Source organism: Panulirus ornatus, chromosome 5 (genome assembly GCF_036320965.1).
Source record: "Panulirus ornatus isolate Po-2019 chromosome 5, ASM3632096v1, whole genome shotgun sequence".
Classification (NCBI taxonomy): Eukaryota; Metazoa; Arthropoda; class Malacostraca; order Decapoda; family Palinuridae; genus Panulirus; species Panulirus ornatus.
In genome coordinates this window covers 47,722,868-47,742,518 of record NC_092228.1, presented here as the reverse complement: position 1 = coordinate 47,742,518, position 19,651 = coordinate 47,722,868, and the positions used below count along the sequence as shown (strand labels likewise).

At 40.9% G+C, this 19,651-nt stretch overlaps 1 protein-coding gene across 1 annotated transcript in view; it reads right to left on the bottom strand.

The window, feature by feature from the left end:
- The window catches only part of Mms19 (MMS19 nucleotide excision repair protein), a 561,976-nt gene that overhangs the window by 249,782 nt on the left and 292,543 nt on the right, over positions 1 to 19,651 (bottom strand). The window contains 1 exon segment of the mRNA XM_071662204.1: positions 11,044 to 11,242. Coding sequence (XP_071518305.1) covers positions 11,044 to 11,242 — 199 coding nt within the window.

Below are 19,651 nucleotides of genomic sequence, written 5' to 3'. Positions count from 1 at the left end.
ATACTCAACAATCTTATACCTCTGTAATTTGAGCACTCACCTTTTTCCCCTTTTTCTTTGTATAATGGCTCTATGCATGCATTCTACCAATCCTCAGGCACCTCACCATGAGTGATACATACAATGAATATCCTTACCAACCAGTCAACAACACAGTCACCCCCTTTTTTAATGAATTCCACTGCAATACCATCCAAACCTGCTGCCTTGCCAGCTTTCATCTTCCACAAAGCTTTTACTACCTCTTCTCTGTTTGCCAAATCATTCTCCCTAACCCTCTCACTTCGCACACCACCTCGATCAAAACACCCTTTCTCTGCCACTCTATCATCTAAAACATTCAACAAACCTTCAAAATACTCACTCCATCTCCTTCTCACATCACCCTTAGCCCCCTTCACTGATGTTCTCATTTGTTCTCTTGTCACGCACTTTATTTACCTCCTTCCAAAATATCTTTTCATTTTCCCATAAATTTAATGCTACTCTTTCACTCCAACTCTCATTTGCCCTCTTTTTCACCTCTTGCACCTTTCTCTTGACCTCCTGCCTCTTTCTTTTATACATCTCCCAGTCATTTGCAGTATTTCCATGCAAAAATCATCCAAATGCCTCTCTCTTCTCTTTCACTAATTCTCTTACTTCTTCCCACCACTCACTAACCTCCCATGTTTCTCATGCCACAAGCATCTTTTGCGCAAGTCATCACTGCTTCCCTAAATACATCCCTTTCCTCCCCCACTCCTCTGACGTCCTTTGTTCTTACCTTTTTCCATTCTGTACTCAGTCTTTCCTGGTACTTCCTCACACAAGTCTCCTTCCCAAGCTCACTTGTTCTCACCACTCTTTTCACCCCAACATTCTCTTTTCTTCTCTGAAAACCTCTATAAATCTTCACCTTCGCCTCCACAAGATAATGATCAGATATCCCTCCAGTTGCACCTCTCAGCACATTTCAACATCCAAAAGTCTCTCTTTCGCGCACCTATCAATTAACACGTAATCCAATAATGCTCTCTGGCCATCTCTCCATCTTACATACATATACTTATGTATATCTCTCTTTTTAAACCAGGTATTCCCAATCACCAGTCCTTTTTCAGCACATAAATCTACAAGCTCTTCACCATTTCCATTTACAACACTGAACACCCCATGTATACCAATTATTCCCTCAACTGCCACATTATTCATCTTTGCATTCAAATCACCCATCACTATAACCTGGTTTGTGCATCAAAACCACAAACACACTCACTCAGCTGCTCCCAAAACACTTGCCTCTCATGATCTTTTCCTCATGCCCAGGTGCATATGCACCAATAATCACCAATCTCTCTCCATCCACTTTCAGTTTTACCCATATCAATGTAGAGTTTACTTTCTTACACTATCACATACTTCCACCACTCCTGTTTGAGGAGTACTGCTACTCCTTCCCTTGCTCTAGTCCTCTCACTAACCCCTGACTTTACTCCCAAGACATTCCCAAACCACTCTTCCCCTTTACCCTTGAGCTTCGATTCACTCAGAGCCAAAACATCCAGGTTCCTTTCCTCAAACATACTACCTATCTCTCCTTTTTTCTCATCTTGGTTATATCCACAAACATTTAGAGACTCTAATCTGAACCTTCGAGGAGGATGAGCACTCCCCACGTGACTCCTTCATGTGTTTCCCCTTTTAAAAAGTTAAAATACAAGGAGGGGAGGGTTTCCAGTCCCCCGCTTCCGTCCCCTTTAGTCGCCTTCTATGATACGTGAGGAATGCACCCCTGCTGCAAACCGACATTCACTGACGACCAATCACTTTCCTCTCTTCCTACTCATATACATGTCTTTTACCTTGATAAAAACTTTTCACTGCCTCTAACAACTTGCCTCCCACAACATATATTCTTAACACCTTCCACAGAGCATCTCTATCAACTCTATCATATGCCTTCTTCAGATCCATAAGTGCTATATACAAATCCATTTGGTTTTCTAAGTATTTCTCACATACATTCTTCAAAGCAAACTCGTGATCCACACATCCTCTACTATTTCTGAAACCACACTGCTCTTCGCCAATCTGATGCTCTGTACATGCTTTCACCCTCTCAATCAATACCCTCTCATATAATTTACCAGGAATACTCAACAAACTTATACCTCTGTAATTTGAGCACTCACTCTTATCCCCTTTTTCTTTGTATAATGGCTCTATGCATGCATTCTACCAATCCTCAGGCACCTCACCATGAGTGATACATACAATGAATATCCTTACCAACCAGTCAACAACACAGTCACCCCCTTTTTTGATGAATTCCACTGCAATACCATCCAAACCCACTGCCTTGCCGGCTTTCATCTTCCGCAAAGCTTTTACTACCTCTTCTCTGTTTGCCAAATCATTCTCCCTAACCCTCTCACTTTGCACACCACCTCAACCAAAACACCCTATTTCTGCCACTCTATCATCTAAAACATTCAACAAACCTTCAAAATACTCACTCCATCTCCTTCTCACATCACCCTTAGCCCCCTTCACTGATGTTCTCATTTGTTCTCTTGTCACGCACTTTATTTACCTCCTTCCAAAACATCTTTTTATCTTCCCTGAAATTTAATGCTACTCTTTCACCCCAACTCTCATTTGCCCTCTTTTTCACCTCTTGCACCTTTCTCTTGACCTCCTGCCTCTTTCTTTTATACATCTCCCAGTCATTTGCAGTATTTCCTTGCAAAAATCGTCCAAATGCCTCTCTCTTCTCTTTCACTAATACTCTTACTTCTTCCCAAAACTCACTAACCTCTCGTGTTTCTCATGCCACAAGCATCTTTTGCGCAAGCCATCACTGCTTCCCTAAATACATCCCTTTCCTCCCCCACTTCTCTGATGTCCTTTGTTCTTACCTTTTTCCATTCTGTACTCAGTCTCTCCTCGTACTTCCTCACACAAGTTTCCTTCCCAAGCTCACTTACTCTCACCACTCTTTTCACCCCCAAATTCTCTCCTCTCTTCTGAAAACCTCTACAAATCTTCAGCTTCACCTCCACAAGATAATGATCAGACATCCCTCCAGTTGCACCTCTCAGCATTTTAACATCCAAAAGTCCCTCTCTCACACGCCTATCAATTAACACATCATCCAATAACGCTCTCTGGCCATCTCTCCTACTTACATTCGTATACTTAGGTATATCTCTCTTTTTAAACCAGGTATTCCCAATCAACAGTCCTTTTTCAGCACATAAATCTACAAGCTCTTCACCATTTCCATTTACAACACTGAACACCCCATGTACACCAATTATTCCCTCAACTGCCACATTACTCACCTTTGCATTTAAATCACCCATCACTATAACTCGGTCTCTTGCATCAAAACTATTAACACACTCACTCAGCTGCTCCCAAAACACTTGCCTCTCATGATCTGTCTTCTCATGCCCAGGTGCATATGCACCAATAATCACCCATCTCTCTCCATCCACTTTCGGTTTTACCCATATCAATATACAGTTTACTTTCTTACACTCTATCACATACTCCCACCACTCCTGTTTGAGGAGTAGTGCTACTCCTTCCCTTGCTCTTGTCCTCTCACTAACCCCTGACTTTACAAACCACTCTTCCCCTTTACCCTTGAGCTTCATTTCACTTACAGCCAAAACATCCAGGTTCCTTTCCTCAAACATACTACCTATCTCTCCTTTTTTCTCATCTTGGTTATATGCACACACATTGAGACACCCCAAGCTGAGCCTTCGAGGACGATGGGCACTTCCTGTATGACTCCTTGTTCTGTTTCCCTTTTTAGAAAGTTAAAACACAAGGAGGGGAGGGTTTCTAGCCCCCTGCTCCCGTCCCCTTTAGTCGCCTTCTACAACACTTGAGGAATGTGTGGGAAGTATTCTTTCTCCCCTATCCCCAGGGATATACATATATACATACACACACATATATGCCATATACATATACATATCAACATTAACATATATACATACACAGAAGTATAAGTTTGTTGAGTATTCCTGGGAAATTATATGGGAGGGTATTGATTGAGAGGGTAAAGGCATGTACAAAGCGTTAGACTGATGAAGAGCAGTGTGGTTTCAGAAGTGGTAGAGGATGTGTGGATCAGGTGTTTGCTCTGAAGAATGTGAGAAATTCTTAGAAAAACAAATGGATTTGTATCTGGCATTTATGGATCTGGAGAAAGCATATGATAGAGTTGATAGAGATGCTCTGTGGAAGGTATTAAGAGTATATGGTGTGGGAGGTAAGTTGCTAGAAGTAGTGAAATTTTTTTATCAAGGATGTAAGGCATGTGTATGAGTAGGACGAGAGGAAAGTGACTGGTTCTCACTGAATGGCAGTTTGCGGCAGGGGTGCATGATAAGATAAGATACTTTATTCGTCAAATTGTTATACAAAATGTAATACAAAATGAAATTCGTTTTGGCTTTAGAGCTCCTTAGTAGTTGTAAAAAAAAAAAAAAAAAAAAACATTAAAATATAACAAGAAATATTGCATAGGTTATTTCATATAAAATGTTACTTTGCTATTGTGTACATGCGATATCAGCTTGTCACCATCCCTATCATGAACCATCACCTACAGTTATCATGAAACTTAAAGCTAGAAGTTATAGTGATGATAGATGATTGAAAAGCAGAATGCTTTTTGGTACAAACGACTTTTTGTATCTGTCAGTGCGCAGCTTGGGCAGAGCTAGCCTTCTACCAGATTTAAGATACGTGTAACAATTATTTAACGGATGCGTTACATCTTTCATCATTCTGTCTACTTGTTGCACTGTACCTTTTTGATACAGCTTATTCAATGATGTGGTCTCTGCACCTAGTTTTCTTGCTTTCTTAACAATCCTTCCCAACTTCTTTTTATCTTTGCACGTAAGTTTTCCATACCAGGCAGTGATTGAAAAATTTATAACTGATTCTAAAATTGTTTTGTAAAATAGGCTAATGACCATTTTATCTACATGTAGGTTATGCAAGATACGTACAAAGTGTAATCTTTGGTTACATTTCCTTGACACCATATCTGTATTAACACTTCCCTTCAACTGGTCATCAATCATAAAGCCCAAATACTTATACTGGTTTACTCTTTCTACGTTTTCTTCCTCAATTGTTAATAGGTCTGGTACGTGTTTATTTTTAGTTCTGAAATCAAATATCATCTCTTTCGTTTTCTTTACATTAAGCTCCAAAAAATTTTGTTTACTCCAGTCAACGAATTTTTTAACTTGAGTTAAATAGCCTTCATAATTATTATTTACAATTTTTCCTAAGATAACTGTATCGTCAGCATATTTTATAATAGTACAATCATCAATTTCACTTCTACAATCATCTGTATACAAGGTGAAAAGAGCTGGGGACAATACACAACCTTGGGGGGCTCCTGTGTTGGTGACTATCACATTAGACTTAACATTATTTACATTGGTATATTGGGGTCTCTGGGTTAAAAAGCTAAAAATCCATTTTAAGATATTTCTATTTACACCCAATTCTAGCATTTTATTGAGCAATATATGAGGTTGCATTGTATTAAATGCTGAACTAAAATCAATGTATAGTGCTCTAATTTGTGATTTGGGCTTATCTAAATGCTTATTAATATCATTTAATAGTACAAGTGTTGCATCCTGTACACTCCTATTATTACGATAAGCAAATTGCATAGGGTCTTTTAAATTATTTGTTTTTTCACAGATATAGTTTTTCACAATGCTTTCTAAACATTTCATAATATTAGATGTTAGTACTACATGTCTGAAGTCTTTGTGATCTTTTGGGTGATTAATTTTTGCAATAGGTTTCACTTCAGATTCTTTCCATTTATAAGGCACCACTCCCTGATCCAGCGAGTCCTGAAATAATGTGGTCAGTACGGGTGTCAATTGTTTTGCACAGCATTTAAGTACCCTAGCAGGTATCCCGTCTGGCCCTGTAGCTTTACCTGCCCGAATATTCTGCAGGGACTTCTGTACGTCTTCTTGCCTAATTATAATTCTTTCATCATTGTTAGATTGAATTTCTGTCATTACCTCATTACACGCATCACTGAAATCATGTCTTTCAAATATCGCAAAGAACGCGTTCATTTCATTTACATATGTGTTGATATTTTCTGGTTCAGGCACACATTGTTTCTTCTTGTGCCCGCACAGGGTTTTAAGTCCTTTCCAAGCGTCTTTTACTCTGTTTGTTTTAAACAAGCCTTCAACTTTTTCTTTGTATATTCTTTTCGATTCAGTAATTTTTTTATCAATATTACTTTGCAATGTTCTTCTTTCAACATCACTTCCATTTCGCATGAGTCTGTGTTTTTCATTTAGCATAGATTTCAGTTCTTTTTTAATCCATGGTTTATTGTTTGGGTATATCTTTATTGTTTTGGTAGGTATGATCATATCAAAGCAAAAGTGAAAGTATTCATTGAAAATATCTAAGTTAGTGTTGATATCAGTCCTGTCTCCATGGTTGCTTAACTTGTTTATGGATGGGGTTGTTAGGGAGGTGAATGCGAGAGTTTTGGAGAGAGCGGCAAGTATGTAGTCTGTTGTGGATGAGAGGGCTTGGGAAGTGTCAGTTGTTCACTGATGATACAGCACTGGTGGCTGATTCAGGTGAGAAACTGCAGAAGTTGGTGACTGAGTTTGGAAGAGTGTATGAAAGAAAGCTGAGAGTAAATGTGAATAACAGCAAGGTTATTAGGTACAGTAGGGTTGAAGGACAAGTCAATTGGGAGGTAAGTTTGATTGGAGAAAAACTGGAGGAAGTGAAGTGCTTTAGATATCTGGGAGAGAATTTGGCAGCGGATGGAAACGGAAGTGAGTCACAGGGTGGGGGAGGGGGCGAAGGTTCTGGGAGCATTGAAAAATGTGTGGAAGGCGAGAACATTATCTCGGAAAGCAAAATGGGTAAGTTTGAAGGAATAGTGTTTCCAACAGTGTTATATGGTTGTGAGGCATGGGCTATAGATAGGGTTGTTCAGAGGATGGTGGATGTGTTGTAAATGAGATGTTTGAGGACAATATGTGGTGTGAGGTGGTCTGATCGAGTAAGTAATGAAAGGTTAAGAGAGATGTGTTTCAATAAAAAGAGTTTTGAAATGGTTTGGGCACATGGAGAGAATGAGTGAGGAAAGACTGACAAAGAGGATATATGTGTCAGAGGTGGAGGAACGAGAAGTGGAAGACCAAACTGGAGTTGGAAAGATGGAGTGAAAAACATTTTGAGTGATCGAGGCCTGAACATGGAGGATGATGAAAGGCATGCAAGGAATAGAGTGAATTGGAACGATGTGGTACACCAGGGTTGACATGCTCCCAATGGATTGAACCAGGGCATGTGAAGTGTCTGGGGTAAGCCATGGAAAATTTTGTGGGACCTGGATGTGGAAAGGGAGCTGTGGTTTCAGTGCATTATACATGAAAGCTAGAGACTGAGTGTGAACGAATGTGGCCTTTGTTATCTTTTCCTAGCACTACCTCACACGCATGCAGGGGAGGCAGTTGTCATTTCATGTGTGGTGAGGTGGCGACGGGAATGAATAAAGGCAGCAAGTATGAATTACGTACATGTGTATATATGTATATGTCTGTACATATATGTATACACTGAAATGTATATATGCATGTGTGGATGTGTATGTATACACAAGTGTATGTGGTCCGGTTGGGCCATTCTTTCATCTGTTTCCTTGCGCTACCTCGCTAACGTGGGAGACAGTGACAAAGTATAATAAAAAAATATAAATACTTACGTGTATGTTACATTTTATTTTTTTATTATACTTTGTCGCTGTCTCCCGCGTTTGCGAGGTAGCGCAAGGAAACAGACGAAAGAAATGGCCCAACCCCCCCCCCATACACATGTATATACATACGTCCACACACGCAAATATACATACCTACACAGCTTTCCATGGTTTACCCCAGACGCTTCACATGCCTTGATTCAATCCACTGACAGCACATCAACCCCGGTATACCACATCGCTCCAATTCACTCTATTCCTTGCCCTCCTTTCACCCTCCTGCATGTTCAGGCCCCGATCACACAAAATCTTTTTCAATCCATCTTTCCACCTCCAATTTGGTCTCCCTCTTCTCCTCGTTCCCTCCACCTCCGACACATATATCCTCTTGGTCAATCTTTCCTCACTCATTCTCTCCATGTGCCCAAACCACTTCAAAACACCCTCTTCTGCTCTCTCAACCACGCTCTTTTTATTTCCACACATCTCTCTTACCCTTACGTTACTCACTCGATCAAACACCTCACACCACACATTGTCCTCAAACATCTCATTTCCAGCACATCTATCCTCCTGCGCACAACTCTATCCATAGCCCACGCCTCGCAACCATACAACATTGTTGGAACCACTATTCCTTCAAACATACCCATTTTTGCTTTCCGAGATAATGTTCTCGACTTCCACACATTCTTCAAGGCCCCCAGAATTTTTGCCCCCTCCCCCACCCTATGATCCACTTCCGCTTCCATGGTTCCATCCGCTGCCAGATCCACTCCCAGATATCTAAAACACTTCACTTCCTCCAGTTTTTCTCTATTCAAACTCACCTCCCAATTGACTTGACCCTCAACCCTACTGTACCTAATAACCTTGCTCTTATTCACATTTACTCTTAACTTTCTTCTTCCACACACTTTACCAAACTCAGTCACCAGCTTCTGCAGTTCCTCACATGAATCAGCCACCAGCGCTGTATCATCAGCGAACAACAACTGACTCACTTCCCAAGCTCTCTCATCCCCAACAGACTTCATACTTGCCCCTCTTTCCAAAACTCTTGCATTTACCTCCCTAACAACCCCATCCATAAACAAATTAAACAACCATGGAGACATCACACACCCCTGCCGCAAACCTACATTCACTGAGAACCAATCACTTTCCTCTCTTCCTACACGTACACATGCCTTACATCCTCGATAAAAACTTTTCACTGCTTCTAACAACTTGCCTCCCACACCATATATTCTTAATACCTTCCACAGAGCATCTCTATCAACTCTATCATATGCCTTCTCCAGATCCATAAATGCTACATACAAATCCATTTGCTTTTCTAAGTATTTCTCACATACATTCTTCAAAGCAAACACCTGATCCACACATCCTCTACCACTTCTGAAACCACACTGCTCTTCCCCAATCTGATGCTCTGTACATGCCTTCACCCTCTCAATCAATACCCTCCCATATAATTTACCAGGAATACTCAACAAACTTATACCTCTGTATGTATGTACATGTATATATAAGTGTATGTGAGAGGATGTGTCTTTCTATGTCTTTTTCCTGGCACTACCTCACTCCCACAGGGAATGGCAATCAAGTATAAAAAAAATATATGAAAATATGCGTGTTTAATTGTGTGATCTGAGATTTCCTGTCATAATTCTAACGTTAAGTTTAAGAGTAGAGGTATGTGAGGTGAGGCACATGGGTGCTGAATTCCTTGACAGGCTGTATGATAAACTGCCTTCCTGGGATTACAGTTTGTATAAATGTTGCTGTCATAGACAAAATTACCCTATCTATGATTATATGTGGCCATGATTTTAAAAGATGTTACTCAAAAATTCTACTGATATTATTGTGATTTTAAAAGAATAAAGGAAAAATAAGAATGAAAAAAAAAATCAGCATGTAACATAGTAAAAATAATGATAAAATGAGCCTGGTGTTAATAATGTCTACTGATATCTGTAAAAAAGATAGTGACATGACTTAATGTAGGCTTTACAAGGCTAAATTTACTTCTATTTTGTTTATCTCTCATTCTCCACAGATAAAGTTGGTTTTTTAACCTGGAAATAAGATGACATATACAGCTGTGAACAAAACACTACTTAGAGGTTATAAGGTAAAGAAAAAATCAATTCCTCTTGGATTATCTCAAGAGCATAACCAATCCTTGTGTTGTGCAATGATATCCTCTACAGAAAGGATTTCAAGGCAGGGATGGAAAGAAAGTAATGTTTCAGGGTTGGAGCTCAAATACTAATAGAGGAAAATTTATGGAAAGGTAGACAATATATGAAAGATAAAAGCAAAGAATACAGAAAGTTAGAGCCAGATGGCTTTAAAGTTGGGAGACTCAAGACACATGAGGGAACCAATATGTATCTTCTGTACTACAGTAAGCAATGATAGTAATTATAACTGTGGATAAGACAGTGTACAGGAGCAGCAGCCTTGGACAGCTGGACTTAAAAGAGGATTTCAGGGAAAGGAATAAGGAGTTTTGGTTTTGGTGCATTACACATGACAGCTAGAGAATGGATGTCATTGGATGTGGCTTTGCCTTGTCTGTTCCTGGCACTACCTCACTAATATGGGAAATGGTGGTCAAGTATGAAAAAAATAAGGGAAATAACTTGACAGGTAGTGTCCTACAGAGGGGAGACTGGACTTAAGACTGTGAATGTTGCAGAAATGAAGAGGAAAAAAAGCTAAGTCTAGGGACAGTGTCAGAAGAGATTGGTGACAGTTAAGAGGATCCTGAGAACCATTTACCCTTCTTCAAACAGTAATCCCATTACAATTCCATGAAATCATATGACCAGTATACTGCCATGGTTCTTTTGTGTAAAAAGATAAAAAACTACAAGAGAGAATAAAGAGTTGTACAATTTAGGCTGATGGCAAGTTACATTATGTATGAGACGGGGGAGGTGTACCTGAGTTTGTGGGTTGCATTTTTATGAGTTTGTGGGTTGCATTTTCATGAGTTTGTGGGCTGCATTTTTATGAGTTTGTGGGTTGCATTTTCATGAGTTTGTGGGATGCATTTTTATGAGTTTGTGGGTTGCATTTTCAAGAGTTTGTGGGCTGCATTTTCAAAGTTTGAATAGTTGACAAAGCCACATATAGCTTCATGAGCTGCAGATAAGGCCAAAGAAGCACTATGAACTCATATAGCTTCATGAACCGTTATGTAATCATGCACTGCAGCATAAAAGATGAACTACTATCTTACATACCTTAATGAATCATTATTCGTTGTGAGGAGAAGAGTTGTTAAAGACTGGGCAGCTAAATTGAGGTAATGAGTTTGTAATGCTGGTAAGGCAGTGGAGAGTGCAAGCACTGTAGCTTCCTGAACAGATGGGGCACCATGGGAGAGTCCACTGGCAAAGGCAGCCCAACAAAAAGCCTCATGTTTCCCTAAACTACCACTCTCTGAAAAGATGTATTTTCTACCATAAATACATAAAAAAGGAGTTCTTTCTGTAAACTGTGACAAAATTATGCTATCTATCTATCTATATCTTTGACAACCGTTCCCTCCAGGAAGTCACATCAAGGGGTGGCCATGGCAAGAGTCTCCACTCATCCCTCTCCATATGTGCATCCCTTGCAAACATCATTCCAATACTACAATTTCCAAAATACTATACAGTAATGATGCATTAGATGTGTAATGCTATAATGTAAGTTCCGAAGTCTGAAAAATGTTTTTCTCTTTGAGGCAGAGTCCATATATTTTCCAAATACTAGATATTTTGGGGGTTGGGACTTGTAACACCCCACATAACCAGAGGTAATGCAAACATACATCACCCATCACTAACCACTGACCCATATCTTGCTCATTTTGGGCTTACTAATCAGTGTGACATCAATGACCCACTCAATCCATGGGAATGATTCCCCCAACTGCTCAGAATTTGGAGATCATGGGGTTTTAACATAACATGGGCTCATTTGTAAACAGAAAGGCTCTCTGTAAAAAGAGTGTAAGGCAAACGAGATGGAAAACCAAATTATTTGAAAGACACTGCCCCAAAGAGATAAGGTTTTTCAGACTTAAAAAAATATACTTCTCTCTTCTGTGGCTTTGTCCCATAGGCAACAAGAGAATACCAGCTTTTGTATGTCCCTCATTTGTAACCAGGCATTCCCAATCACTAGTCCTTTTCCAACACACAACTTGACAAACTCGTCACCATTTCCATTCACATCAGTAAATATTATATGCCCCATAATCATACCTTCATCTGCCACATTAGCTGCTTTCAAAATCAAATCACAGTCACTAATACCCAATCTCTTGCATCAAAACTGCAAACACACACACACCCACACCCACACACACACACACACACACACACACACAGCTCCTAAAGCACTCACCTCTTTTCTTCATTTCTCTCAAATCCTGGCACAAAAGCACTAATATTAATCATCTGCCTTTCATAATTCACATTCATTCTAATTCACATCAGTCTCAGGCTTACTTCACTACAGTTTCACACAACTCTAACTTCAAAAGAAGCTCTACCCCTTCTTTAGCTCACCCTCACACTAGCCCCCAACTTTATCCTTGAGACACTCCTAAACCATTCTTCCCCCTTACCCTGAGATTATTGTACTCAAAGCCAAAATACCCACATTCCTTTCCTAAAAAAATTACCTATATCTCCCTTCTTCTCATATTCATCACATCCAAAACCATTCAGACACCCAGGATTGAGACTTCAGGAATGATGGAGAACTCCTTGCTTGGCTCTATCTTGTTTCAATCTTTCGAAGCTGATATACAAGCAGGAGAGGGTTTCCAGTCCTGCCTGCTCATATCCCTCTGCCACCTTTTACAACATCCAGGAAATACAGTAAAATTTCTGTTATCTGAAATGTTTGAAAAAATTGTCTGTTTTAGATAAAAAGAAATACAGATTATTTGAGTTTCATTCTAAATACATCTAATAATTCAAAAACTGCCCAACCCTCACACAAAGAAAAACTGCATGTAATACATTGTGATTCTCTCATTACCTTCACACTCAGTAGTTTCTGACATTAAATAAACTTATCTAACCATCCTTTACTTGCTTGAAATGGCTCTGGTTCAGCTACATTTTCTTCTTTACATAAAAGCTCATAATTCTTCAGAGCTTTAGAACCTGGGCTGAAGAATTCCTTTCTTCTTTGTCTCATGCTCTTTGAATAATGAGAGCATTTTCTCCAGCTTTTCCATAGGTGGATATCTAATACTTGTGGTTACCATGGCAGACAGTGAAATAGTGGACCATAGCCCGGATGTTGATAAGGAACTATCATTACACATGACAGCTACAGACTGAGTGTGAACGAATGTGGCTTTTTGTCTGTTTTCAAGGGATCAGGGAGGTAGCACAAGAAAACAGACAAAGAATGGCCCATCCACTCATATACACATTTTTTTTTCTTTTTTTTTTTTTTTTTGCTTTGTCGCTGTCTCCCGCGTTTGCGAGGTAGCGCAAGGAAACAGACGAAAGACATGGCCCAACCCACCCCCTTACACATGTATATACATACGTCCACACACGCAAATATACATACCTACACAGCTTTCCATGGTTTACCCCAGACGCTTCACATGCCTTGATTCAATCCACTGACAGCACGTCAACCCCGGTATACCACATCGCTCCAATTCACTCTATTCCTTGCCCTCCTTTCACCCTCCTGCATGTTCAGGCCCCGATCACACAAAATCTTTTTCACTCCATCTTTCCACCTCCAATTTGGTCTCCCTCTTCTCCTCGTTCCCTCCACCTCCGACACATATATCCTCTTGGTCAATCTTTCCTCACTCATTCTCTCCATGTGACCAAACCATTTCAAAACACCCTCTTCTGCTCTCTCAACCACGCTCTTTTTATTTCCACACATCTCTCTTACCCTTACGTTACTTACTCGATCAAACCACCTCACACCACACATTGTCCTCAAACATCTCATTTCCAGCACATCCATCCTCCTGTGCACAACTCTATCCATAGTCCACGCCTCGCAACCATACAACATTGTTGGAACCACTATTCCTTCAAACATACCCATTTTTGCTTTCCGAGATAATGTTCTCGACTTCCACACATTCTTCAAGGCTCCCAGAATTTTCGCCCCCTCCCCCACCCTATGATCCACTTCCGCTTCCATGTTTCCATCCGCTGCCAGATCCACTCCCAGATATCTAAAACACTTCACTTCCACCAGTTTTTCTCCATTCAAACTCACCTCCCAATTGACTTGACCCTCAACCCTACTGTACCTAATAACCTTGCTCTTATTCACATTTACTCTTAACTTTCTTCTTTCACACACTTTACCAAACTCAGTCACCAGCTTCTGCAGTTTCTCACATGAATCAGCCACCAGCGCTGTATCATCAGCGAACAACAACTGACTCACTTCCCAAGCTCTCTCATCCCCAACAGACTTCATCCTTGCCCCTCTTTCCAAAACTCTTGCATTCACCTCCCTAACAACCCCATCCATAAACAAATTAAACAACCATGGAGACATCACACACCCCTGCCGCAAACCTACATTCACTGAGAACCAATCACTTTCCTCTCTTCCTACACGTACACATGCCTTACATCCTCGATAAAAACTTTTCACTGCTTCTAACAACTTTCCTCCCACACCATATATTCTTAATACCTTCCACAGAGCATCTCTATCAGCTCTATCATATGCCTTCTCCAGATCCATAAATGCTACATACAAATCCATTTGCTTTTCTAAGTATTTCTCACATACATTCTTCAAAGCAAACACCTGATCCACACATCCTCTACCACTTCTGAAACCACACTGCTCTTCCCCAATCTGATGCTCTGTACATGCCTTCACCCTCTCAATCAATACCCTCCTATATAATTTACCAGGAATACTCAACAAACTTATACCTCTGTAATTTGAGCACTCACTCTTATCCCCTTTGCCTTTGTACAATGGCACTATGCACGCATTCCGCCAATCCTCAGGCACCTCACCATGAGTCATACATACATTAAATAACCTTACCAACCAGTCAACAATACAGTCACCCCCTTTTTTAATAAATTCCACTGCAATACCATCCAAACCTGTTGCCTTGCTGGCTTTCATCTTCCGCAAAGCTTTTACTACCTCTTCTCTGTTTACCAAATCATTTTCCCTAACCCTCGCACTTTGCACACCACCTCGACCAGAACACCCTATATCTGCCACTCTATCATCAAACACATTCAACAAACCTTCAAAATACTCACTCCATCTCCTTCTCACATCACCACTACTTGTTATCACCTCCCCATTTGCGCCCTTCACTGAAGTTCCCATTTGCTCCCTTGTCTTACGCACTTTAGTTACCTCCTTCCAGAACATCTTTTTATTCTCCCTACAATGAATAAGAGCAGACAGTATGAATTATGTACATATGTATATATGTATATGTCTGTGTGCATATATGTATACTTTGAGATGTATAGGAATGTATATGTGTGTGTGTGTGGACATGTATGTATATACATGTGTATGTGGGTGGGTTGGGCCATTCTTTCATCTGTTTCCTTGCGCTACATCACTAATGTGGAAGACAGCGACAAAGTATAATAATATATTTATTCATTTATTTATTTTGCTTTGTCGCTGTCTCCCGTGTTAGAGAGGTAACGCAAGGAAACAGACGAAAAAATGGCCCAACCCACCCACATACACATGTATATACATACACGTCCAAACACGCAAATATACATACCTATACATCTCAATGTACACATATATATACACACACAGACATATACATATATACACATGTACATAATTCATGCTGTCTGCCTTTATTTACTCCCATCACCGCCTCGCCACACATGGAATAACAAACCCCTCCCCCCTCATGTGTGCGAGGTAGTGCTAGGAAAAGACAACAAAAGCCCCATTTGTTCACACTAAGTCTCTAGCTGTCATGTAATAATGCACCGAAACCGCAGCTCCCTTTCCACATCCAGGCCCCAAGAACTTTCAATGGTTTACCCAAAGACATTCACACTGTCTGCCTTTATTCATTCCCATCGCCACCTCGCCACACATGGAATAAAATCCCCCTACCCCCTCACGTGTGCGAGGTAGCACTAGAAAAAGACAACAAAGGCCCCATTCGTTCACACTCAGTCTCTAGCTGTCATGCAATAATGCCCGAAAACACAGCTCCCTTTCCACATCCAGGCCCTACAGAACTTTCCACAATTTACCCCAGACGCTTCACATGCCCTCATTCAATCCATTGACAGCACGTCGACCCCGGTATACCACATCGATCCAATTCACTCTATTCCTTGCCCGCCTTTCACCCTCCTGCATGTTCAGGCCACGATCACTCAAAATCTTTTTCACTCCATCTTTCCACCTCCAATTTGGTCTCCCACTTCTCCTCGTTCCCTCCACCTCCGACACATATATACTCTTGGTCAATCTTTCCTCAGTCATTCTCTCCATGTGCCCAAACCATTTCAAAACACTCTCTTCTGCTCTCTCAACCACACTCTTTTTATTTCCACACATCTCTCTTACCCTTACATTACTTACTCGATCAAACCACCTCACACCACACATTGTCCTCAAACATCTCATTTCCAGCACATCCACCCTCCTGCGCACACTCTATCCATAGCCCACGCCTCGCAGCCATACAACATTGTTGGAACCACTATTCCTTCAAACATAGCCATTTTTGCTTTCCGAAATAATGTTCTCGACTTCCACACATTCTTCAAGGCTCCCAAGATTTTTGCCCCCTCCCCCACCCTATGATTCACTTCCGCTTCCATGGTTCCTTCCGCTGCCAGATCCACTCCCAGATATCTAAAACACTTTCCTTCCTACAGTTTTGTATATCTTTCTTTCATACTATTCGCCATTTCCCACATTCGTGAAGTAGCATTAAGAACAGAGGACTGGGCCTTTGAGGGAATATCCTCATCTAGCCGAATTCTCTCTTCCTTCTTCGGGGAAAAATAAAACAAGAGGGGAGGATTTCCAGCCCCCCGCTCCATTACATTTTAGTCGCCTTCTACAACATGCAGGGAATACGTGGGAAGTATTCTTTCTCCCCTATCCCTAGGGATAATATATATATATATATATATATATATATATATATATATATATATATATATATATATATATATATATATATATATATATATAATACATACATATATATATATATATATATATATATATATATATATATATATATATATATATATATATATATATATATATATTCTTTTTTTTTTTATACTTTGTCGCTGTCTCCCGCGTTTGCGAGGTAGCGCAAGGAAACAGACGAAAGACATGGCCCAACCCCCCCCATACACATGTATATACATACGTCCACACACGCAAATATACATACCTACACAGCTTTCCATGGTTTACCCCAGACGCTTCACATGCCTTGATTCAATCCACTGACAGCACGTCAACCCCGGTATACCACATCGCTCCAATTCACTCTATTCCTTGCCCTCCTTTCACCCTCCTGCATGTTCAGGCCCCGATCACACAAAATCTTTTTCACTCCATCTTTCCACCTCCAATTTGGTCTCCCTCTTCTCCTCGTTCCCTCCACCTCCGACACATATATCCTCTTGGTCAATCTTTCCTCACTCATTCTCTCCATGTGCCCAAACCACTTCAAAACACCCTCTTCTGCTCTCTCAACCACGCTCTTTTTATTTCCACACATCTCTCTTACCCTTACGTTACTCACTCGATCAAACCACCTCACACCACACATTGTCCTCAAACATCTCATTTCCAGCACATCCATCCTCCTGCGCACAACTCTATCCATAGTCCACGCCTCGCAACCATACAACATTGTTGGAACCACTATTCCTTCAAACATACCCATTTTTGCTTTCCGAGATAATGTTCTCGACTTCTATACATTCTTCAAGGCCCCCAGAATTTTCGCCCCCTCCCCCACCCTATGATCCACTTCCGCTTCCATGGTTCCATCCGCTGCCAGATCCACTCCCAGATATCTAAAACACTTCACTTCCTCCAGATTTTCTCCATTCAAACTCACCTCCCAATTTACTTGACCCTCAACCCTACTGTACCTAATAACCTTGCTCTTATTCACATTTACTCTTAACTTTCTTCTTCCACACACTTTACCAAACTCAGTCACCAGCTTCTGCAGTTTCTCACATGAATCAGCCACCAGCGCTGTATCATCAGCGAACAACAACTGACTCACTTCCCAAGCTCTCTCATCCCCAACAGACTTCATACTTGCCCCTCTTTCCAAAACTCTTGCATTTACCTCCCTAACAACCCCATCCTTAAACAAATTAAACAACCATGGAGACATCACACACCCCTGCCACAAACCTACATTCACTGAGAACCAATCACTTTCCTCTCTTCCTACACGTACACATGCCTTACATCCTCGATAAAAACTTTTCACTGCTTCTAACAACTTTCCTCCCACACCATATATTCTTAATACCTTCCACAGAGCATCTCTATCAACTCTATCATATGCCTTCTCCAGATCCATAAATGCTACATACAAATCCATTTGCTTTTCTAAGTATTTCTCACATACATTCTTCAAAGCAAACACCTGATCCACACATCCTCTACCACTTCTGAAACCACACTGCTCTTCCCCAATCTGATGCTCTGTACATGCCTTCACCCTCTCAATCAATCAATATATATATATATATATATATATATATATATATATATATATATATATATATATTTTTTTTTTTTTTTATACTTTGTCGCTGTCTCCCGCGTTTGCGAGGTAGCGCAAGGAAACAGACGAAAGAAATGGCCCAACCCCCCCCATACACATGTATATACATACGTCCACACACGCAAATATACATACCTACACAGCTTTCCATGGCTTACCCCAGACGCTTCACATGCCTTGATTCAATCCACTGACAGCACGTCAACCCCGGTATACCACATCGCTCCAATTCACTCTATTCCTTACCCTCCTTTCACCCTCCTGCATGTTCAGGCCCCGTTCACACAAAATCTTTTTCACTCCATCTTTCCACCTCCAATTTGGTCTCCCTCTTCTCCTTGTTCCCTCCACCTCCGACACATATATCCTCTTGGTCAATCTTTCCTCACTCATCCTCTCCATGTGCCCAAACCACTTCAAAACACCCTCTTCTGCTCTCTCAACCACGCTCTTTTTATTTCCACACATCTCTCTTACCCTTACGTTACTCACTCGATCAAACCACCTCACACCACACATTGTCCTCAAACATCTCATTTCCAGCACATCCATCCTCCTGCGCACCACTCTATCCATAGCCCACGCCTCGCAACCATACAACATTGTTGGAACCACTATTTCTTCAAACATACCCATTTTTGCTTTCCGAGATAATGTTCTCGACTTCCACACATTCTTCAAGGCCCCCAGAATTTTCGCCCCCTCCCCCACCCTATGATCCACTTCCGCTTCCATGGTTCCATCCGCTGCCAGATCCACTCCAAGATATCTAAAACACTTCACTTCCTCCAGTTTTTCTCCATTCAAACTCACCTCCCAATTGACTTGACCCTCAACCCTACTGTACCTAATAACCTTGCTCTTATTCACATTTACTCTTAACTTTCTTCTTCCACACACTTTACCAAACTCGGTCACCAGCTTCTGCAGTTTCTCACATGAATCAGCCACCAGCGCTGTATCATCAGCGAACAACAACTGACTCACTTCCCAAGCTCTCTCATCCCCAACAGACTTCATACTTGCCCCTCTTTCCAAAACTCTTGCATTTACCT